This window comes from Crinia signifera, chromosome 11 (assembly GCF_055691185.1).
Source record: "Crinia signifera chromosome 11, ASM5569118v1, whole genome shotgun sequence".
Taxonomy (NCBI): Eukaryota; Metazoa; Chordata; class Amphibia; order Anura; family Myobatrachidae; genus Crinia; species Crinia signifera.
The window spans coordinates 30,357,972-30,382,366 of record NC_139227.1 but is presented as its reverse complement, the minus strand read 5'-3'; the positions used below and the strand labels follow the sequence as shown (position 1 = coordinate 30,382,366).

At 43.4% G+C, this 24,395-nt stretch overlaps 2 protein-coding genes across 2 annotated transcripts; both read right to left on the bottom strand.

Annotated features, from left to right (window-relative positions):
• Positions 1-5,967: 5,967 nt before the first annotated feature.
• Positions 5,968-7,965, bottom strand: LOC146045215 (carbohydrate sulfotransferase 5-like). The gene has a single exon (XM_083163927.1). It carries the CDS (start codon positions 7,769-7,771, stop codon positions 6,617-6,619), a length of 1,155 nt encoding a protein of 384 aa, XP_083020053.1. The 5' UTR covers positions 7,772-7,965; the 3' UTR covers positions 5,968-6,616.
• A 13,037-nt stretch (positions 7,966-21,002) lies between these two features.
• On the bottom strand, positions 21,003-23,440 carry LOC146045033 (carbohydrate sulfotransferase 5-like). Its single transcript, XM_083163731.1, has 2 exons — positions 23,418-23,440; positions 21,003-22,161 (listed from the first exon to the last, which is right to left on the bottom strand). Exons 1-2 carry the CDS (start codon positions 23,438-23,440, stop codon positions 21,003-21,005), a joined length of 1,182 nt encoding a protein of 393 aa, XP_083019857.1.
• Positions 23,441-24,395: the final 955 nt, after the last annotated feature.

Genomic DNA, 24,395 nt, shown 5'->3' with positions numbered 1-24,395 from the left:
GATTATGTCCATAACTATCGGGCAGTGTATATTGCGAAATATTCGCAATGACCGGAATACTTCGCATAATGAACTGAACGGAACGGTACTAAACACGATACAGACAGATGGGTGCAGGGCTAACTAAGCTATGTGTGGCGTTCTAAACCTTTAACTATATTTCATTTCGTGTAAGTGTGTTATTATGAATTTATGTGTGATAGTATGTCTACTCTTCTGGTCCACTTTGTCACACATACTCGGGTATGGAAACTTTATTTGCGCAACTCTGCGAACCAAAATGGCGGCCATACTATCACAAAATGGCGTGTGTGCACCTAGACTTCCACACCCGCATGCTGGGACTTGTGGTTCCCCAAGTCCCAGCATGCGGGGTAGGCTTGCTGGGACTCAAAGTTCGCCAGTGTAAAACAATAGTTTTAATTATTTTTTTTACACAAATCATCAGCCCGATGCCCACCGCCCAGGGGCATCGGGGACAGCCCCGGACTATCAGCATGGGCTGGTAAGTCCTGGAGGGGGGGGGACCCTTCATTGGGGGCGTCCCCACTTCCCCAGGACCCCTGCCCATGCTGACCAGCCAGGGGGTTAATGCTTTGGCCTCGGGAGCTTATATAATAAGTTTCCCCCGGCTGTGGCATTACCCTGCTGGCTGGTTGTGTCCGGTGCTGGTTCTTAAAATACGGGGGACCCCTAGTCACTTTGTCCCCCGTATTTTGGGAACCAGCGCCGGACCTTGAGTCTGGTGCTGGTTTCATAAAATCAAGGGGACCCCTATTTGTCGGGGACCCTGATTTTATGTCACCAGCACCGGCTCAGTGAGCCCGGGGCTGGTTATACTCGGGCGGGGGACCCCGCGCTCGTTTTTTTTTTAACAACTTTGCACTGTCCTGCAAATGTGCGATTTTCAGACATGAAAATCGCACATTTTCAGGACTAAATACAGCGCACCACTTCGCTGCAAATCGCCCCTCTTCGCACTTTTCAGCCTCCAATGCGCATCACATTAAATATGCGCATTTTGACTGAAAAATGCGAATTTAAAATAGGCGATTTGCGGCGATGTGGTGCGCAAATAAAACATGCGCTTTTTGCGCAAAGCATAGAATCTCACCCCAGATGTCCTCCGTTCTTCAGACCCTTAAACAGGAAGCAACTAGAATCTGGCAGGATAACTCCCCCATTTCCTATGCATTGTACAACAGATACAATGGGTGATCCTATGCCAGTGGATGAACTGCTCTCAACTACAGACTCTGCATTATCTGAAGAGGAGGAGCGCCTGTTCATTGGATTCTCCTTTACCAGTGACAGGTGAAAAACAATGAGCGCACCACCAGTGGCGGACTCTGAGCAGTAGCACCATCAGCTACAGTACCTCCTCACGGCAGAAGCATCACCTGCTGTCTCATAGCTCCTGGCAGAAGCATCACCTGCTGTCTCATAACTCCAGGCAGAAGCATCACCTGCTGTCTCATAGCTCCCGGCAGAAGCATCACCTGCTGTCTCATAGCTCCCGGCAGAAACATCACCTGCTGTCTCATAGCTCCCGGCAGAAGCATCACCTGCTGTCTCATAGCTCCCGGCAGAAGCATCACCTGCTGTCTCATAGCTCCCGGCAGAAACATCACATGCTGTCTCATAGCTCCCGGCAGAAGCATCACCTGCTGTCTCATAGCTCCCGGCAGAAACATCACATGCTGTCTCATAGCTCCTGGCAGAAGCATCACCTGCTGTCTCATAGAAGCACCACCTGCTGAGACATAGCTCCCGGCAGAAGCATCACCTGCTGTCTCATAGCTCTCGGCAGAAGCATCACCTGCTGTCTCATAGAAGCATCACCTGCTGTCTCATAGCTCCCGGCAGAAGCATCACCTGCTGTCTCATAGCTCCGACAGAAGCATCACCTGCTGTCTCATAGAAGCATCACCTGCTGTCTCATAGCTCCCGGCAGAAGCATCACCTGCTGTCTCATAGCTCCCGGCAGAAGCATCACCTGCTGCCTCATAGCTCCCGGCAGAAGCATCACCTGCTGTCTCATAGCTCCCGGCAGGAGCATCACCTGCTGTCTCATAGCTCCCGGCAGGAGCATCACCTGCTGTCTCATAGCTCCCGGCAGGAGCATCACCTGCTGTCTCATAGCTCCCGGCAGGAGCATCACCTGCTGTCTCATAGCTCCCGGCAGGAGCATCACCTTCTGTCTCATAGCTCCCGGCAGGAGCATCACCTGCTGTCTCATAGCTCCCGGCAGAAGCTTCACCTGCTGTCTCATAGCTCCCGGCAGAAGCATCACCTGCTGTCTCATTGCTTCCGGCAGAAGCATCACCTGCTGTCTCATAGCTCCCGGCAGAAGCATCACCTGCTGTCTCATAGCTCCCGGCAGAAGCATCACCTGCTGTCTCATAGCTCCAGGCAGAAGCATCACCTGCTGTCTCATAGCTCCAGGCAGAAGCATCACCTGCTGTCTCATAGCTCCCGGCAGAAGCATCACCTGCTGTCTCATAGCTCCCGGCAGAAGCATCACCTGCTGTCTCATAGCTCCCGGCAGAAGCGTCACCTGCTGTCTCATAGCTCCCGGCAGAAGCATCACCTGCTGCCTAACACCAATGTAATGGAGTACGGAGCAGATCTAATTAGGGTTGGTAGGGTAGGGACTTGCAGAATATTGGGGTCCTTTGATGTGGGCTGCAAGAGTTGGGCGCAGAGCAAGAAGCTTTGCAGCTTGGCAAATAATGCGCACTGGGGCTTACTCAGACCTGTTCATGCAGGTCCGAATTCGGGCGTTGTCCGATGTTTTCTTCCACTGCGCATGTGCATTTGCGGCAATGCGCATATGTAGGGCCCAGCTGCCAGTTTGCCTGAGTGAGAGGGGTTGGGCGTCTCAGGCAGGATCCCTGGCATTTCATGGGCGTGCTCACAAAAATAGTGGGTGCACCCAATGAAATGCTGGGAGCATGTTTCTGCCTGCTAGGGGCGGGCACATGACTATATTAAGTATTCCCATGTGTATAACTACTACCTCTCAGAAATATTTTTTTTGCGTATGATGAAGGCTATCATAAACATGGACTGTAAGGGCACATCAAGAAAAAGATTGAGGGGCAGATGTATTAAGCCTGGAAAAGTGAAAGTGGAAGTCGACAATGCATTAGCCAATAAGCTTTGTTTGAAAAATGACAGTTCGTGGTTGATTGGCTGGTGCGTTATCACCTTTCACTTTATCACCACTTTATCACTTCACGAGGCTTAATACATCTGCCCCTGACTGTTTAATGGAGATGTGATTAGCAGATTCCATACAGACTGCCAGACCCATAAGAGTCTGTAGAGACCATGCACTCCCACAGAGCTGGCTCCCCCAAGCCACCGCTTGGGCTGCAGTGCCATTGTTATGCCACTGGATGTTGCACAGAAATCTGGGTTATTGCTGAGTAATTCTCTGGCCACTCTGAGCCTGCAATAACTGGTGCCCAGTGAAAAAAATCATTCCTTGGCATACCTCCCAACATTGGACTGGAGGGTAGAGGGACGCATGCTCAAAATTTGGGGTGTGTGGCCTCGTGACAAAGGGGGATGGCCTATTGCTGTGAGGCCCCAATATTTGCTGCTGTGGAGGCATCGCTTGCAGCTCTGGGAGCTGCTGGCTATTTCCCCAGCCTGTAAGGCTGCAGGAATAAACGCTGTGGGCATGTGCACAGCGTCTATTCACGGTGGACAGGGGGGGACTCCCAACTGCCCCGCCGTGTGACACCACTCCCGGAAGCCGATTTTGCGCTCCAACTTGCGTCTCCTGGAACGCAAGTTGGAGCGCAAAATTGGCTTCCGGGAGGACAGAGAAAAGAGTAACAGCTATTACCATTTCCGGGATAGCGCACCCGAAACGTCACTTCCGGGAGAACGGCACCCGGTCATTCAGCTCCTATTAAAGATCGGTAATTATTTAAATTGTTTGTTTACCTGGCGATACTGTCAGTAACACTAAAGGTCTAACTAGAGCCTGTGGCAACCTTCTAAAGAAGTAGTTAATACTATTATGAAGTCCGGAGATCACGTGACAAAAACAAATGGTCACATGATCGGGACCCCACTGATCTTCAGGCCAGCTTTATTGTATATTTTTATGTCTGCCTTCTATTATTAGGTATTAATTCTAAAATGCCTATTGTATTATGAATTGTGTATGTTATGAGTACAAATATAAATGATTTTGTTTAAATAAAAAGTTTATTAGCAACAGCTGGTGCAATTAGCGGCCATATTGGCCCAGTGTATAAATATACAGACCCTCCATAGGGAAAGACACCTTTGAAAAAGCTGAGACCCGCAGTAAAACGCGTCAGTCGCTGAGCACCCCTTTTCAAGTCTTCCTCCATATTGTCGACTACAAAATACCACCTCCATTTGGATACCTAACCAGGACTCAACTGTTGGACTCTGCCCTTGTCTGGGCTGGATTGAAGCCATTCAACTAAGGACAAGACTCTTGTTACACTCCAAAGGGGACTTTTCCATCTGCTGAAAGCACACAGCAATAATACCCCGCTATACGTGAGTGTCACATCAATAAATGTCCTACTATAGCTTCATTGCCATTCCATTTTGAGTCCAATGAGAACAGGATCCTCAATAAGGAAGATCAGAGGGGTGCTATTCCCTAACAAATTATTGCATCAAATTGCACTATTTTTTAGTATTTCATGAAATATTTTTATGTCAAGTTATTTTAGGCATTGTATGTAATGTTTTTTAGGAATAAATAATATAATTTATCATACTGTTTGGCAAAATTTGTTCCTCAGAGCGCCGTTTTTTCTTTTTTGCTTCTTATGTGTTATTTCTTAAGGACTGACTATCCTTAAACAAAACTGATGCTAAATTTGAAGAAACCCTTAGCAGCGCCTGGTATCAATCCTAAGGTTGATACACACTATTTCTTTTTCATGTTACATCTGAAGGCTGAGTGAACTAAATCCCTTACTGCCAAATTAAGATTAAGTTCTCCGTCTCTAAATCTGGACCACCAGATGTGCCAGGCTGGTTCCATCAAGTAGAAGACCTTAGGGTGCTGGCTGAAGAACTGGCCGACCAGGGTTGAACCTGACCTCCAGGTGGAGAGAATAAGAATATGGATCTTCTCCATCCCTGGTTGTAGTTCAGTTTAGTATCATTTGTGTCATTATTTTTGCTGGCATTGTTGTTGTGTTGGTGTTTTATTCCTTTCAGTGTTTTACTTGTCGGAATTTTGATGTTGTCTGTGTTTCGATTGTCGTATTGTGTATATGTCATATATCGTCCATCGACATTTGGTTGTGGGGGTTCTGTCAATCTGTATTCTGACCATTGCCAACTTAATCACATACTACTGCAGCAGGAGGTGTCTCCATGTAATAGATGCCTAATGCTGCATCACCATAAAGCGCTATCACTGCTGCTTCCAAGGATACAGCAGCGATAGCAACTCCGACTACATACTACTGCAGCAGGAGGTGTCTCCATGTAATTGCCATACAGCGCTATCACTGCTGATTCCAAGGATACAGCAGATTTGTTTGCGTTTCGATTGTCGTATTGTGTATATGTCGTATATCGTCCATTCACATTTGGATGTGGGGGTTCTGTCAATCGGTATTCTGACCATTGCCAACTTAATAACATACTACTGCAGCAGGAGGTGTCTCCATGTAATAGATGCCTAATGCTGCATCACCATAAAGCGCTATCACTGCTGCTTCCAAAGATACAGCAGAGATGTTTGTGTTTTGATTGTCGTATTGTGTATATGTCATATATCGTCCATCAACATTTGGTTGTGGGGGTTCCGTCAATTGGTATTCTGACCATTGCCAACTTAATTACATACTACTGCAGCAGGAGGTGTCTCCATGTAATAGACGCCTAATGCTACATCACTGTACAGCGCTATCACTGCAGCTTCCAAGGATACAGTAGCGATAGCACACACTGGCTCAACCCACAGCCGCGGCTCCAGCCAAGGGCCCCAGACATGCTGGCCACCCCTCAGCTTCTCACAAGTTCGAGACTCAGTAATACAACATGCTGATAAGAAAAATGGCCTGGTGTGCCCTGCTGTTGCTCTGGAAATAGCTATGACCAAGATGGTGCCGCTAATGGCTGCCTAGGAGCTGTGCAGCCATCTTACATATATCTGTACTGTCACTGTTTTGCTTGTTACTTATATGGCTATTGCTAAGACCAAGTGGCGCCGCTGATGGCTGCCTGGGTGCTGTGCTCAGCCAAAATGTGTTCCCCGTGTCTCTCCTCTCCTTGTCCACCCCCCAGGGTGCATCTAGTGTATATCTGTATGTCGGTTATATATCTGCCACTGTTTACTTGTTACCTACAGTACCTGGCTGTTGCACAGCAATCCAAATTTAATTCCTGGTATACACAAGTATACCTGACCAATAAAGCTTACTGTGATTCTGATACCGACGCAGGATGTTACATATGCACCCTAGTGTTCCACAAAGGTACATTTTACCCTGAGGAAATATGATGATGATGATAATACTACTACTACTCCTATTTCTACAAATAATAATAGTAATCATCATCAACATCATGATCGTATTGGAAAAAAATGAAGACTTCATATTTAATCAGTTTGTTTTGGCAATATAAAATCCATTGATATGTTCCGAAGCTGGGCCTCAGAATGTATGATCTTATACCCAAAAGTATGCATGGCTTCCTTACATACAGTCTGTATCTCCATGACTTTCTCAAATGGGAGCACACTTCTCCAAACTTGGGACACATTTATGGCATCCCGTTGATTGATTTCAAAGGCTTCCTCTTGTTTGGCCGGTTTGTTGCCATGTGTGATATTGTAGATCCACTTACGGAGCTGGGGAGTCATTGTCAAATTTGTAAATCTATATATCTCGTCCAGTTGACTTAATGGATTGCGGACCAAATCCTCGTATCTAACTAACATGTATCTCCCTTTCAGGAAAGGGGGTGGATCGTACCTGGCGGTTTTGTACATGTCAACTTGACTTTGACAAATTTTCTGCAACACGTCATACTTTGTGGCAGTTTTCTTTGTGTCGTTGGAGTTGAGGACAATGTCATTGTCAGAAACAAGGTATTTGTAGACTTGTTCTCGGGACCTTTCGACAGCCCGAGGGTCACGCACTAAATGGAGGATCTTCAGGTTTAAGAATGGGTCTTTCAGAAGAGGATAAAGTACTCTGAGGTCAAAGAATCGAACCTCTTTAATAACAGTGTGATGTTGCCTATTGCAAGCTTGTTCAACTGTACTAAATGGGAATTGGCCACAGAAATGGAAACAAGCTGTCTCATTAGAAATGTCATCATGAGCAGAGGAATTGCATGCTGGAGGTGTGCAAAGAACCTTGCTGGTATGCCACTGGAACAAGTCCGAAACATTGCTCTTGCTTTCCATGTATCCGCCAAAAACAGACATGTTACATCTGAAGGCTGAGTGAACTAAATCCCTTACTGCCAAACTAAGATTAAGTTCTCCGTCTTTAAACCTGGACCTCCAGACGTGCCAGGCTGGTTCCATCAAGTAGAAGACCTTAGGGTGCTGGCTGAAGAACTGGCCCACCAGGGTTGAACCTGACCTCCAGGTGGAGAGAATAAGAATATGGATCTTCTCTGTCCCTGGTTGTAGTTCTCTACTTAATGAATGACGATCCTTCATATGTAGTATAGTAACCAGGAATAATATATGAAGAAAAGCCAGCACTGTTATGACAGCAACCAAAGTCCTTATTCTACTCATGGCTTTTCAAAATGCAGATCACTGTAAAGAATTAAAAAGCATAATTGTTATTAGTGTTATGTAGACGTCCTGTATAATTGAATGCAATTCAATAGTTTAGCAGTTTTGATGTAATGAGCTACTTTACTGAGTATCATGCATGATATAATCAGTATATCTGCACTACTGTGTAATGAGAAAGCTTTCAGCCTCATAGCAAAATATGTACAGGCTTTATGTGAGCACAGGTACGTTTTTGGTATTACACCAAGTGACAATACTGGGTTAAAGTTTGGCTCTTATCACCCTTGAAGCTGACTTGTCTGCCGATAGTTCAGCCTTTTGTGTCCACCCATGCCTTGCCTTACCTAAGCATCAACAATAAATCACTCATAAGTTCTACCACTGTCTTCATTGATCCACTAATGTGAAAAACAATCACACAGGTCCCCACAGGTAATAAAAACAAAATACATTGGCCTCACATAGAAACAAGAGACCAGTGAATAACAGTTGAACTGGTGGTGGTTGTAAACTAGTGTGGACATCTCTAGCTCTGGTGGCACACTTGGGAACCAATCAAGGCACCACTTCTTGGTTGTCATTCCCAAACAACAAATATGTAAAACAGAATAATACATGCAAAATGTGTAGTAGGTTCTACAATGCAATAAATACAGAAAGATAGTGTCATATGATATGAAAAACATTCAAGATGTCTTTTTCATCAAAATCTGATTTCTCTAGCGTACCCAAGCTCACAGTCTAGCATGTGGTTGTAAGCACATCAAGGTATCTTTACAATGCTTATGGGCGTACCAGCACTCAGAGAGAGAGATGTAGTGCAGAATGTGTAAAGGTTTCTTTGCTGTTCTTCACCATATGTTTGGATAGAGATATTGATTTATATAATGGCGAGGCGTACCCCTACTCATGATCAGTATTGCTGTTGAAATCATATAAAGGTATCTTTTCCTCTCAGAAAAATGTATTTAAAAAAAAGTTCAAGATAATAAACATGGCGTCAGAACATAAGTAAGGGTAAGAACATAAATGCAATTAAATAAAACAAAATAAAGAAATAATTTTAAAAAAAGGGAGCACAATTGCTAGAAATAGAAAAAATGGTAACCTAGAAGGTCCGGAACTTCTAATCATGGGCCCTTTGTAGAAAGTCCTATACATCCAAAATACGTAGGGATGGAAAATCTGAATAGGGCTCCCCTCTGTAGCCTGGCTACAGAGGGGAGCTCTATCCAAATTTCAGATCCCTACATATTTCGGATGTATATGACTTTCTACTCTTAAAATAAAATAATTTCTATAACTGAAATCCTTTTTCTGAGCAGAAAAGATACCTTTATATGATTTCACCAGGAATACGTATTGTGAGTAAGTGTACACCTCCATACTTAAAAGCAATCTCTATAGCTAATCATATGGTGAAGAAAAGTAAAGAAACCTTTACACATTCTATACTACATCTCTCTGAGTGCTGATACGCCCATAAGAGTTGTAAAGATACCTTGATGTGCTTACCACCATATTCTAGATCAGTGGTTCCCAAGACTTGCAGGGGTGCCTTGGAGTGGTGGTCCAGACTAATACAAATTGTTTATGGTCACAGTAACAGGCAAAACTAGTGCTAATGGCCGCCAATCATAACATATGTGGACCACCATAAGCAAATCTTGTCCCTAACCACATAATTAAACCTAAGTATGACATATAAAAAAACAATTTACTTAAATTTAGATGTTTTTGTCTACATTTCTAAATAAGAAACCTTTGACGTAGGGGTGCCATGAAAAAAAAAATCTGATACTCTAGGGTGCTGTGATTCCAAGAAGTTTGGAAACCACTGTGCTAGATTGTACCCAGAGTCTGGGTACGCTTGAGAAATCAATGATGAGAAAGACATCTTTTATGTTTTTCATATCATCTGACCGATCTCCTTCCACATCACAATGGTGAAGGTTCATCATTCAACACTTCCCTTCTATATTTTGAAGAACACTCCGGGATACTATCTATCTGTATTTATGGCATTGTGGAACCTATTACACATTTTGTATGTATTATTCTGTTTTACATTTACATTGTTTGCAATCAACAGCCAAAAGTAATTATTTGTGAAATTTGACCTCATCAGGGAAGTTATCATTTTATCTCTTTTTTCTGTATATCACTATTTTTTATTTGTTTTTGCTCTAGACGTTGTTTAGAAGTGAGGTGATAATTTCCAGTGATAATATCTATCCTAGCTGCTTTCAAGAGCCTGTAGTGGTTAAGCTTCTTCTTGTCCATATTACCAGTAAGCGACACCAGTTAGAGATTCTAAATTCTGCCAATCGGAGGCTTCAAAAAGCTGCCATCTAATAAATAAATAAATAAATCCCTCTGTCTTAGAGAGTTTGATGTAGAATCCTGGCGAATGATCCACACTCTTCATGTAGTGAATTGATCCACACTCTACTCACATGTAGGGTTACCACCCGTCTTGGATTATTCCAGTGAGTCCGATAATAAGACCGTAAGATCGGAGTCCGGAATGGTGATGTTCCCAGACTATACAATGTTTGGGAATAGGCAGCTACTAACTGCCTTTATAGTCCGGGAACGCCACCCCTCCGGACTCTGGTTTTATTACTGAACTGTCTGGAGTAATCCTGGATGGGTCGTGTTAAGTCTACCTTAAGGTGCCCATACACGCACCGATCCCGGCGTGCGTTCTGGGCTAAACTAGCATCCGCTCTGCGGATGCACTCCAAAAGGACAGAAATTAATTAACACGTAAAAAACTTTTAATCTTTATTTCAAAAATTATTGAAAAAAGTTTTTTTCAGAATCCTGTGTCCATTTTAATCAATGAATTTACAGGAAAGAGCTCCTACTTGCAGTGAAATTTTTTTAAAGGAGTTTTTAAAGCGTTTTAGACACACTTAACACACAACATATAATAAAGTGCTAATTGCACTTGTGAAGAAAAGAGAAGAAAATGTGTATATAGATTAAAATGGGTTAGGTAGCAGGGAGATACTGATCTTTGATGAGTATGTGATAGTTTGAATAAAGATTTTGTTTTAATTATGATTTTGTGTCTTTATTTCAGTATTCTTGATTATTTTATTCAAACTAATTGTAGTAGGTGTAAGTAGCTTTGTTCTTTTAATATTGAGGTATTTAATCTTATTTATTTACACATTGATAGCCCAGTTGTGCTATGAACAATTATGGGTTCCCCACAACACACATAGGATCATTTCAGGGATTTGCTCAATTTGCACAATGCTGCTTCAGGTAAGCTCTCTTTCCCTGTTATGTATTGGTCAATATCCCCATCTAGTGGCTGATCTCGAGAATTGTCAGCATTCGTCACTTTGTTTCAATATTTATATACATATATAAGGTGGGGGGTATGTGTCAATGGTATTCCTCTTATTTTTCTCTCTCCAAGATTTACTTATTCTTAGCTTGGAGTATTAGAGTAGAGGCGATACCACTTAACAATACATAGCTACTATACTACATATATATTAACATAAATTTCACATGAATATCATCCCTGCTCCTAGCCTAGTAACATTATTATTATTATAATTTTATTTATAAAGCGCCACAAGTGTTTCGCAGCGCCGTACAAAGGAACAATACAGGAAGACAAAACTTGGCATAACATTGAATAAATAACAAAAATACAGTACAAATAAAGAGCACCACAGTTCAATACACATTACAGCTTAAATGTAAGTAGTGAGGACCCAATCAACATACAACTAGAGGCTTGAGGCCAATGATGGAGATGAGTATGCAGACGAAGATGGTCACTGAGTGTTGGAGTAAAGGAGAGCTGTGAGTGAAATGTGAAGAGAAGTGGGCTTTGACAACAGGAGGGAAGAGGGCCCTACTCGGAGGAGCTTACAATCTAGTAGGAAGGGGAGACAGACAGATTACAAGAGGTGCAAGCGAGGGGGTGGTGGTTAGATAGCAGGATGTAAACAGGCAAGGGGTCGGAGAACCAGCTGGTTTATGCAGTGGAAGGGTACGCTTTGATGAATAGGTGAGTTTTCAGTGCCCGTTTGAAGCTTTGCAAGGTCGGGGAGAGTCTAATGGAGTGAGGGAGTGCGTTCCACTGAAGGGGTGCAGCACGGGCAAAGTCCTGTACTCTAGCATGGGAAGCAGTGATCAGGGTGGAGGAGAGACGACAGTCGTCAGCTGACCGTAGAGGGCGGGAGGGTGTATGAATGGAGATGAGGTTAGAGATATATGGAGCAATGGAATTAGAGATGGCCCTGTATGTGAGTGTGAGGTGTTTGAAGAGGATTCTGTAGGGGAATGGAAGCCAGTGCAGATTTTGTTGAAGGGGAGTAGCAGAATTAGAGCGAAACATCTCAACAGCTGTTTCACTTGCGCTTCGTCAGGAGAACAAGCCGCTTGTCATTCCAGGCTGAGATTTATACCCTGTCTGTGTCCGTTCATTAGCCAATCAGATTCCCGTATTGAGTCAGATGTGGTCTTTAGTCCAGTCGTATTGGTTCTCTTATGCCCTTTTTCCGGACCTTCCTCCGCCATCTTTGTTTATCCTCATGAACGCGATATGCGCGTGACGTCACGTGCTCTGTCACGTAATCTCAATCCACCAATAGCGGGTCCTATTACTCGGTGCCCGGAAGTCTGCTGTTCCTTCTTCTAACCCCGGAATCTGTATTTTAAATTTATTAATTTTAAAAAGGTTGTTTTTACCGTTTTATATCATCTTATAGCACCTATTAATTTCAGTATGAGTTTTCCGTGTTCAGGATTTCTTCATGTGCTTTTTATGATCTTTAAGTGTTGATCTAAGTAAATGAGTCCGATTCTCTTTATTATTTTAAGCTGTATCATCCCTGACTCCCCGAATCTGGATATGTTATATCTCCCTCTCTATTTTACAATATCATTTTTTTAAAGTTGGTGATTTCTGTTTGAGGGTAAGTTGTTCTATATGAGTGAATACTTTCCATTGTAGTTTAATTTTCTTATATTAAATTCCAAGGTCTTTTATAATCTGGTATCATCTTATTTATTCTCTATGCATAGTCCTTCCCAGGGTTATTTTTTATTTTGTATCTCCTGTTAAGCAGAATTGTTGCCATTTGTATTTATTCCTCTGTTATTGTTACCTTTTCATTGTAATATAAGCGCTTTATCTGCAATTGATGTTACGATCACTTTTTTTACATTTTTCTTTTGCTGTTCATTTGGCTATATCCTAAATTTTATATGTTGATCAAAAAACAATGTTTTATATACAGACAGTGATAGATATTTTGTATGTTTATCATAAATAGTGCATCTTGATCATATAATAGATGTATCTATATAGGGTGTCTGTTATTTTCTTATTCTTCGTATAAATTATATTGCCTCTTACATGTTATACTAGATTTACGTTGTCTTTGATATTGCTGTGAAAGAATTATCTGTTTTGTGGGTAGTTGGAATATCTGATTGTATCGTCAGATAATTATTGGTCCACATCCCTTCTTTATCTTTATGTTCATACGTACTCAGATTGTTTGTATATGTCGATGGGCGATTCCTATATTAAAAATGCAAATGATATGCCTAGGCGTGTTGGTGCTATTAAATTATAATCGTGCCTGCATGTGAGTAAATACATGTGAATGAATGCTATTGTTGGTGTTTCAAAGTTATAATCATATTATCAAGTGAGTGCATATTATCATGCGTATGCACCCACATGATAATATGATTATAACTTTGAAACACCAACAATGAAAAGGTAACAATAACAGAGGAATAAATACAAATGGCAACAATTCTGCTTAACAGGAGATACAAAATAAAAAATAACCCTGGGAAGGACTATGCATAGAGAATAAATAAGATGATACCAGAATATAAAAGACTTTGGAATATAATATAAGAAAATTAAACTACCGCTGGGATCGGTGCGTGTATGGGCACCTTAAGATCTATGATGACTATACAGTGCAGACCTGGGATCTCTAGTAGATATAAAGTGCAGACCTGGGATCTCTATTAGATATACAGTGCAGACCTGGGATCTCTAGTAGATATACAGTGCAGACCTGGGATCTCTAGTAGATATACAGTGCAGACCTGGGAACTCTAGTAGATATACAGTGCAGACCTGGGATCTCTAGTAGATATACAGTGCAGACCTGGGATCTCTAGTAGATTTACAGTGCAGACCTGGGATCTCTAGTAGATTTACAGTGCAGACCTGGGATCTCTAGTAGATGTAGATGTACAGTGCAGACCTGGGATCTCTAGTAGATATACAGTGCAGACCTGGGATCTCTAGTAGATGTACAGTGCAGACCTGGGATCTCTAGTAGATTTACAGTGCAGACCTGGGATCTCTAGTAGATATACAGTTCAGACCTGGGATCTCTAGTAGATATACAGTGTAGACCTGGGATCTCTAGTAGATATACAGTGCAGACCTGGGATCTCTAGTAGATATACAGTGCAGACCTGGGATCTTGGGTGGCTATACAATGCAGACCTGGGATCTAGGGTGGCTATAAAATACAGTTCCCATTTTCCATAGTAATTACCTTTCCACTGATGCAAGGAACTCACGACACAGCTCTCCTTATGCTGTGAAGTGCAGACTGATGGACGGATGGCAGGAGCTGACAGCTGGGAGGCAAAAGAGAGAGCCACTCCTAGAAAACAGTCTCTCCTCTTCTCTAAGCAGGCGTGGGAAAGGAGAGTCCTATCTCTTTTCTGCAAAGTGGAACTCTAAATTGATGCTAGATAAAGACCAGAACTGGAACGCAAATATGCAAACAATGTAATGCAGAAACTCATGCCAGTATTACAGTCATAAAAGTAGTCTCATCCCATAACATGATCACCTTGGTTGGCTTGAATGATATTGAGCACTGCAGTATCGTGGACAACTTTTTTTTTTTTAAGTTTTAAAATTTTCAGTTTGTGTTTTTGTTTTGGGTAATTATTGGGTTACGGCTGCACCAAGTGAGATATTTGTTGTCTAACTGAACTGTGCAGCTAGTTTCCAGGAATGGTACAAACATCACCTGAAGCCCTGTCTAGGACTATGCACCAATGGAATGTAGAACATTTGAGTGGACAGACTCGTCTTCTTTCTGTGCACTTGATGTACACAATAGAGATATAGGGAACAGAGGACGACAGCTGACAAATCTCCAAGGCAATGAAAAAGCAATGTGGCCATGATGTTTTCCAACAATAAAGGCCTCCACCCACTAGGGCAAGGTATCAAATGCGATACCCCCCGCCAACTCACCCGGCAGCTGTCGGGCAGCAGGATCGCATTCAATACATTGTACATGGTCCTTTTGCATACAATGTATTATATGCAATCCCAGTCTTGTTATAAGCTGCGCTATATTTAATATATATATATATATATATATATATATATATATATATAAAAAAAATGGGGGTAACCCTTTCACTGCGCTAAGATAGTAGGCCGCACCTCTATAAGTCCCCCCTGTTAGTGGGGGGAAGAAGAACAACAGATACAGCGAATATATAGAGTGCGCCTTAGTTTGTGTCGCCACCACCATCAAAAGACAGGTGTATAATAGACACTTTTTTGTAATTTCATACAATTTATTACAATGAATAAAAGACGTTTTCAGCAAAATTTCATTCGTATGTAGTCATATTTTCCATCATTCCAATAACCCAACGCGTTTAGTGATTATGACTTCATCAGGGGTATAACAAAAAATGACTCGGTAGAAATAAGCTTCAACTTAAAAAAGACTGGTTCTTCTTTAATTCTTGAACCGACTAAAATTTTAAAATTCGATCACGATGTTGAAATGGGGCAAAAATAGGGTGATGAGTAGAGAGGTGAATTCGTCTGTCCTCTCACAGCAGTATCTCTCTCCTATCCAGCCACTCCAATGTCTGCAGGGGGAGGGGGGAGAAGGGGAGGGAGGGAAATGAGGGTAGGGAAGGGGTATTGGGTATGTAACTGTGACTACAAGTCCGTTGGTCGTCCCTAGTGTCTCCCTTGACGGGAATAGTGTCCATGTCTTTTCAAAAGACACTCCACGTGATTTTCTCGTTAAGGCCCATTGGGCTCACTGTCTTTAGCTTGAACATCCACCTCGTTTCCATCTGTAGAAGTTGTCCTCCTCTGTCCCCTCCCCTTAGATTGGAGGGAACATGGTCTATGATCTGGTATTGTAGCTGTTCCAACGTATGGCCTGCCTCCTTGTAGTGTTTGGCCACCGGTTGGTCCAGGATCTTGCCTTTTGTCTTGCCCTCAATGGCCGCCTTTATGGATGACCGATGTAGTGCCATTCTCGTCCTGAGGGTGTTGATTGTTTTCCCTATGTACAAATAGTTGCAGGGGCATTTTATCATGTAGATGATGTGTGTTGTAGTACACGTCAGTACATGCCTTATACGGTATTTGATGTTTGTCGCTGGGTTGGTGAAATGTGATCCTGTCATCAGGTTGTTGCACGTAGTGCAATGTAGGCACTTGTAACATCCCGGGCTTTTCTCTAAGAAGTTCTTCTTGTTAGGCTCTATATCTCTCCCGGTGATGTCCGCGTGTATATATATATACAGGGGCTGGCTGGCAACTTTTAGCCTGGGGGGCAAGTCCAGAGCACTGGCCCATAAGTAGCAGCGCATCATTAAAATGGAGGTTTTTCGGTAAAAAAAATATGTATTAATAAAAAAAAAAGATAATAACACCACAACAGGCTGTTTGCCCTGTATAATAACAGGACACCACAGTCCACAGGCTGCTCCCCCTGTATAATAACAGGACAGCACAGTCTGCTCCCCCTGATTAAATTAGGACAGCACATGCTGCTCCCCCTGTATAATAACAGTTCACCACAGACTGATGCCCTGTATAATAACAGGACACCACAGTCTGCTGCCCTGTATAATAGCAGGACACCACAGACTGCTCCCCTGTATAATATCATGACACCGTAGGCTGCTCCTCAGTATAATAACAAGAACAGGACACCACAGGCTGCCCCCTTGTATTAAAATAACAAAATAGGACACCAAAGCCTGCTCCCTCTGTATAATTATACCAGGATAACACAGGCTGCATAATAACAAGAAGACACCTCAGGCTTCTCCCCTGCATAAAATGAACAGACACCACAGGCTGCCCCCCTACATTAAAAGAAGACACCACAGGCTGCTCCCTCACCTTAGTAACAGTAGACCACAGGCTGCTCCCCCTGTATAGTTACACCAGGACACCACAGGCTGTATAATTACACCAGGACACCCCTGTATAATTACACCAGGACACCACAGGGCCTTGGCAGGACACCACAGGCTGCTCTCCCTGTATAATTATAGACACCACAGGCTGCCCCCCTATATTAAAAGAGGACACCACAGGCTGCTCCCTCACCTTAGTAACAGTAGACCACAGGCTGCTCCCCCTATATAATTACACCAGGACACCACAGGCTGGTATAATTATACAGGGGGAGCAGCTTGTGGTGTCCTGTCAGGACACCACAGGCTGCTCCCCCTGTATAATTACACCAGGCCACCACAGGCTGTATAATTAAACCAGGATACCACAGGATGTATAATTACACCAGGACACCACAGGGTCTTAGCAGGACACCACAGACTGCCCCCCTATATTAAAAGAGGACACCACAGGCTGCTCCCTCACCTTAGTAACAGTAGACCACAGGCTGCTCCCCATATATAATTACACCAGGACACCACAGGCTGGTATAATTATACAGGGGGAGCAGCCTGTGGTGTCCTGCAGGACACCACAGGCAGCTCCCCCTGTATAATTACACCAGGACACCACAGGCTGTATAATTACACCAGGACACCCCCTGTATAATTACACCAGGACACCACAGGGTCTTGGCAGGACACCACAGGCTGCTCTCCATGTATAATTATAGACACCACAGTCTGCCCCCCTATATTAAAAGAGGACACCACAGGCTGCTCCCTCACCTTAGTAACAGTAGACCACAGGCTGCTCCCCCTATATAATTACACCAGGACACCACAGGCTGGTATAATTATACAGGGGGAGCAGCCCCCCACAGGTGATGACAATCATACATTACAGGGAAGTCCAGGAACAGAGCATTTTCTCCCGCATGGAGAGGGTCAGGTAGGCAAGTATGCTGAATATGGATTTTCAGAGGTTTGGCCACATTTTTACCTTTGGTGCACCCTGCCCCAATGAGTATACAGAACCCATCTACAGTAGGAAACAATATATTACTAAATAAATAAAAAATAATTTTCAAAATCCCTAGATACTATTATAATAACAACCTGAATCAATAATGGAGTCCTATTCATAAGTCCCAAAATATAATGTTATGTATACAGTATATGAACAGACAGATAGATGGAGCACAAATCTTCCTTTACATAACCCCATCCAACACAAAAAAATTAACATATCTAAGTTTAAAAATTACAGTACTTACACACGCACATACGCTCCAGTTTTTTGGCGGCTGGAGACCATCCCAAACACAGCACCTGAATTAGTATTAAAGGGACAGCTGCCCCTTTAATACTAATTCAGGTGCTGTGTTTGGGATGGTCTCACCTTTAAAAGCCATAAGGACATGGCAGTTGAGCTTTAACCCAGGAAAATAACACATGTTCATTTTAGCTTTGATGTTCAAACAGTTGCCAGGTTTCCATGAAAACCAGTTGCTAGTGTAGGACTTGCAGTGAAATGGGGTCCCTTGACGATGGGCTGCAAGCTTAAATGCATTGATCAATTCATGAACTAAAATCCCATTATTTATTTAATTGATTATTTGAATGTTAAGGTGAGTTAGTTTGTTGTAGTGAGTGATGGGCCCCCTGTGTTTGTATATATATATATATATATATATATATATATATACACTAATCATCGGCACTCACCTTTCCTAGTTTTGGGGTGCCCTATGGCTTGTGACCACATTGTTTAAACAGACATTGTAGGGGCTCTGCACACACTAAATTAACTGATAATAAATAGTGGAGATTTGGTTCATGAATTGATCAATGCATTTAAGCCTGCAGCCCCCTTCACGGGACCCCACTTTTCTGCAGGTCCTAGCACTATCGCTCAATATAGCTACAATACACATAGCTATCACATCAATGCTTGAATCCAGGCATGCTATCTGGTCTAAAGCTCACAGCAGACTGTAAATATAAATATATATATATATATATATATATATATATATATATATATATATATATATATATATATATATAGCAGCATGGATGGTGTAATGGTTAGCATTACTGCCTCACAGTCCTGAGGTGCTGGGTTTGTTACCTACCATGTTACCTACCATGGCCCTAACTGTGCGGAGTTTGTATATTCCCCTCATGCTCGTGTGGGTTTACTCTGGGTACTCCGGTTTCCTCCCACAATTCCAAAATATACTGGTAGGTTAATTGGCTTCCAACAAAAATTGACCCTAGAATGTGTGTGTGTGTGTGTGTGTGTGTGTGTGTGTGTGTGTGTGTGTGTGTGTGTGTGTACATTTGATATGGAATATAGATTGTAAGCTCCACTGAGGTAGGGACTGTTCAACTATACTCTGTAAAGCGCTGCAGAATGTATGCACTATATAAGAAACTGTTAATAATGACAACAATAATATATAAGAAACTGTAAATAAATAAAAAATTATGATTTAAAACACTACAAGGCTTATGTTACAGAAAAAAAATTGGTTACAAGATATTTTGATAACAGTTAAAGTCACAAGTAAAAACAATTTAAAAGAAAATAAAAATAGCTAAATAAAAACTTCTAGCTAATTGAGGGGGATCTGGTTTGTTTAAGACAAACCCCGTGGTGTCCGTAAACAGCCTGTTCCTGGATACACACGCCAAACCTGGTCCTTATTGCTGATAAGGGTCTCCTCCTGGGTTCTAAAGGCCCCCACACACTAGAACGATTTTTTGTCCGATTTCCGACCGATCGTCGGATATATAATCAACAATAATCGGTGAAAATCGGCCGATATATCGGATGATCCGTCAGAAATCGGACAAAAAATCGTTACAGTGTGTGGGGGCCTTAAGGAAATTGTGTTCCTTTCAAGTTTTATAGATCTAGACGAAGGAGATACCATCTGCTTCCCTGAGCTTTCTCTGCTGTACTGTATCAAAGGACATTTTCATAACCACACAGGATAAATGCAGGTCACTTATTAATGACATTATTATTACAGTTAGGCCCATTCTGGCATCAGAATGGCATTTAATCATGACACTGCTGCCTGGGACTTGTTGTTTCCCGGAGACTAGACTTATAAGTTATAGGGATACATTTACTAAGATGGTACTTCTATTTCAAATAGGATGTTGCTATCGGCAACCAATCAGATCTATTATCTTCTAGAAAGTGCAAAATAAATAAGAAGTAGATTCTGGTAGGTTGTGATGGTAGGGTGCAGGTTGTGCAGTGTTGGCCCCCCTGGACACCCTGCACCCAATATACTGTAAGTATGCCAACACAGTTATACCCCTTTTGCACTGCCGAAAAATCCGGTCAGTGTCAGTGGCGGGTCAGACCCGGATCATCGGCGGTGTAAATGGGACACACCGTGTCCCTTTACACGGGACTTCTACCCAGATCCTGACCTGGGTAGAACATGGCCAGGACCTGGGTAGAGGGCGTTGTAAATGGGTACACCGGGTCATCCGAGCCGGCTCCCATTTACATCAATGGGGGACTTGCAACCTGCGGACCGCAGCATCCGCAGGTTGGACAGAGGGGCACAGACAGCCTGCACTACTTTCTGCTGTACTCTGCAGACAGCAGCGGCGGCAGTGGAGGCGGTGAATGGATGCCTGTGTGCCGCATCCATTCACGTTCCGGACCACGGCTGGGGGGAACACGGGGACTGGGGACAGCCCAGCAGATTACCTTAGTGCTGGGCTTGCCCCTAGAGCAGCGATCTGGGTCCCAGCGGCGATCGGCGCTTGGAGATGATGTCATCTCCAAGTGGCGGCGGCTCAGGAACCGCCTGTGCCGGGAGGGGGCACCGTTGTAAAAGAGACAAAACGCCGGGTCGCACCCAGCTTGATCCTTGGTCCAAAAAGCTGTGTGCGACCCGGCGTTTTGATGTAAAAGGGGTATTAAAGTGTCCCGAGGACCGACCTTCAGAACCATCACTTTATTTTAAAAAATATATATATTTAAGCAAATGAATCCATTTATCTCCTGAGTCTACCACTTGAAATCGACTCTCTTTCCCGGCAGTACGGAAACCATATTTAAATTTCTTAGCTCTTCCTTTGTGTCTATGAATTGATAACGGAATGTATTCATAGCTGCATCACATATCTTCTGCACTTTTTTGATATTTTCGAGGGATATTACTTTTCTCCAAGCCTGTGACGAATAGAGCGCATCCCTTTGAGTAATCTCAAAAGCATTCATCTTCTGTTGCCGGCGACCATGGGTGATGTTGTGGATCCATCTGCCTAAATTCTCAGTCACCGTGAGGTTAACAAATGAAAACATTTCTATTGCTTTCTCTAACGGCTCTTTGACCAGATCATCATACCTAAGCAGCATGTAGCGGTCTCTAAAAGACGATAATTGTTTGGATTTTATTGTCCTGTATATGTCGACTTCACTTTGACAGATTTCTTGTAACAACTTGAGCTCGCCGTCCAAAGCTTTGCTTGCTCTGAGGATAATACCGTTGTCAAAAGCCAAAGCCTTTTTTGTCTTCTCGCGAGAATTGGCAACAGCGCGTGGGTCATGGACTACATGTATGATCTTCAGGTTTAAGGTGGGGTCTTTTAGAAGAGAGATCAGCACTTTCAGGTCAAAGATCCGATTCTCCTGTATAACCATATGGCTGTAGGTATAACAGGTATCTTCGATTTTCTGAAATGAAGAATGCCCGCATTGTTTCCTACATGCGGCCTCAGGGACGATGTCATTACGGGTGAATGAGTCGCAGGCCGGAGGTGAGCAGAGGGCTCTGCTAGAAAACCACCGAAATAAGTCGGACACTTGAATGCTTTTATTCATGTATGCGTCAAACACGGTCATGTCACATCTGAAGAGTGATCGGATCATGTCCCTCACTACCACCTGTAAAACATGTGCCTTATTCTGGAACATAACTTTCCACACATGCCAAGCTGGCTCCTTCAGATAGAACACATCGGGGTGTTGGCTGAAAAAATGACCGACCAGAGATGACCCGGACCTCCAGGTGGAAAGTATGAGGAGATGGACTTTTGGGGGGTCCTGCTTTTTGCTGAACTGATCATAATTTCCCAAGTGTTTAAAAATCAGAATTGATTGAAAAATAATCACGATGGCAATTGTGAAAATTCTGAATTTGCTCATGGTCTCTGAACTTTGGTTCCTGTAAAAGAATTAAGAAACTTTTAACACTGTTACAGATCTATACATTTAGTAGAATACAAATTAGAGGGCCTGATTCAGAGCCGCAAGCGATCTGCACCCAATGCCTGCTGTCCTCTTCTCTGTGGGAGCTCCGAGAATGCCATGCGCCATGACATCACTCCAGCAAAGGTAGGCAACAGCAGCAGTGGGAGGGAACAGAACACCAGCAGCATCGCTACGCTTATAGTGGATATGGCAGATTAGATGGCGGTGGGTATTACAGCAAGCACTGGCGCTAAAAATGGTAATTTCAGAACTTGCACATTCAGTCTGAAGCCTGGGGCTATAAATGATCAAGGATCTCAGGTATCTACAAAGGGTGTACTGTACACCCTGAACCCATATACTTATACTTACCCCTCAGGAGACCCACGGCATTTGGATCTGCAGCTGAGGCCATTTTTCCAGGGAACAAGGCACCATGTTCCCGGGAGAGTCTAGTCGGTACTTATGTAGTAACCAGAGCCTTTAAATTCTATAAAAATAACTTGAATGAGGAGGCGTTCGCAAAATACAAAGAATCAAACAAAACTTGTAAAGGGGTAATCAAAGCAGCTAAAATATTATATGAAGAGTGCATAGCCACTGAAACCAAAACCAACCCAAAGAAGTTTTTTAAATACATAAATAGTAAACGTTTAATTAAGGAAAACAGGCCCACTAACTGATACTAGTGGAAAAAGTGTTACTGAGGACAAGGGAAAAGCAGAACTGTTAAATGAGTTCTTCTCATCAGTATTTACTTAGGGAGAGCAGACTGTGGAATGAACATTTACCACAAACGGGACAAATAAGCCAGATCTCATTGTGGATTTCACGCCGAAGGAAATAATACTGAGGCTAAGCAAACTCAAAACAAATAAATCACCAGGGCCAGATGGGATTCAATTATCCTCCCCCCCCCCCCCCCCCCCAACTACCCAACTCTGTCCTCCTTCTGCTTTACTACAGTTGAGGAAGTCCGCTCCCTCATCTCATCCTCTCCCCCCTCTGCCTGTCCCTTGGACCCTCTCCCCTCCCGTCTCCTCCGGTCCCTCTCCCCCACTGGCTGCCCCCACCTTGCTCACCTCTTTAACCTATCCCTTTCTACTGATATTTTCCCCTCTCCATTCAAACATGCTCTGGTCTCACCTATTCTTAAAAAAACAAACCTGGACACTTTATCACTCACGAGCTACCACCCTATCTCTCTTCTCCCATTTGCCTCTAAATTACCTGAACAGCTGGTTTACAGGCATCTCACCAGCTACCTCTCTGACCACTCCATCCTCAATCCCCTTCAATCTGGCTTTCGCCCACTCTACTCCACTGAGACCGCCCCGGTGAAAGTCACCAATGACCTGCTGTCAGCCAAATCCAGGGGCCAATTCTCTCTCCTTATCCTTCTGGACCTCTCTGCTGCCTTTAACACCGTGGATCACCCTCTCCTCCTCCACACACTCCAAAACATTGGCCTCTCTGGCACAGTCCTTGAATGGTTTACCTCTTACCTCACCAACCGTTCCTTCTCAGTCTCTGCCTCTGGCTGCACCTCACCACCTTCCATCCTTTCTGTCAGTGTACCTCAGGGTTCCGTCCTTAGACCCATTATTTTCTCCATGTACACCTCTTCCCTGGGTGCACTCATTAACTCCTTTGGCCTCCAATACCACCTCTATGCTGACAACAAACAAATCTACCTCTCCTCTCCTGACCTGTTCCCCAATGTTCTCTTTCAGGTTTCCAAATGCCTCTGCGCCATCTCCTCCTGGATGTCTGAGCGCTCTCTGAAGCTCAGTATGGACAAAACTGAACTCATTTATCTTTCCCCCACCTAGAGTTACACCCTCTACTAATATCTCTATCACTTTTAGCAACACCATAATCTCCACCGTTGATCAACTCCGCTGCCTGGGTGTCACTCTTGACTCCTCCCTCTCCTTTGTACCCCACATCCAAGCTCTGGCCCATTCCTGTCGGTTGCAGTTACGCAACATTGCCTGCATCAGGCCTTTTCTCTCCCAGAGTGCAACTAAACTCATCATCCACTCACTGTTCATCTCAAGGCTTGACTACTGCAATGTTCTCCTCACCGGCCTCGCACTCTCCGAACTGGCTCCTATCCAATCTGTCCTTAACTCCACAGCCAGGCTTATCTTTCTCTCCCACCACTCCACTTCAACAAAATCTGCACTGGCTTCCATTCCCCTACAG

Coding starts and splice junctions, on each gene's coding strand:
- LOC146045215 (XM_083163927.1), bottom strand. CDS start 7,771: ATGAGTAGAATAAGGACTTTGGTTGCTGTCATAACAGTGCTGGCTTTT.
- LOC146045033 (XM_083163731.1), bottom strand. CDS start 23,440: ATGCCTGTAAACCAGCTGTTCAG. Junction 22,162..23,417: donor CCTGTAAACCAGCTGTTCAG/GTAATTTAGAGG, acceptor ATTCTTTTACAG/GAACCAAAGTTCAGAGACCA.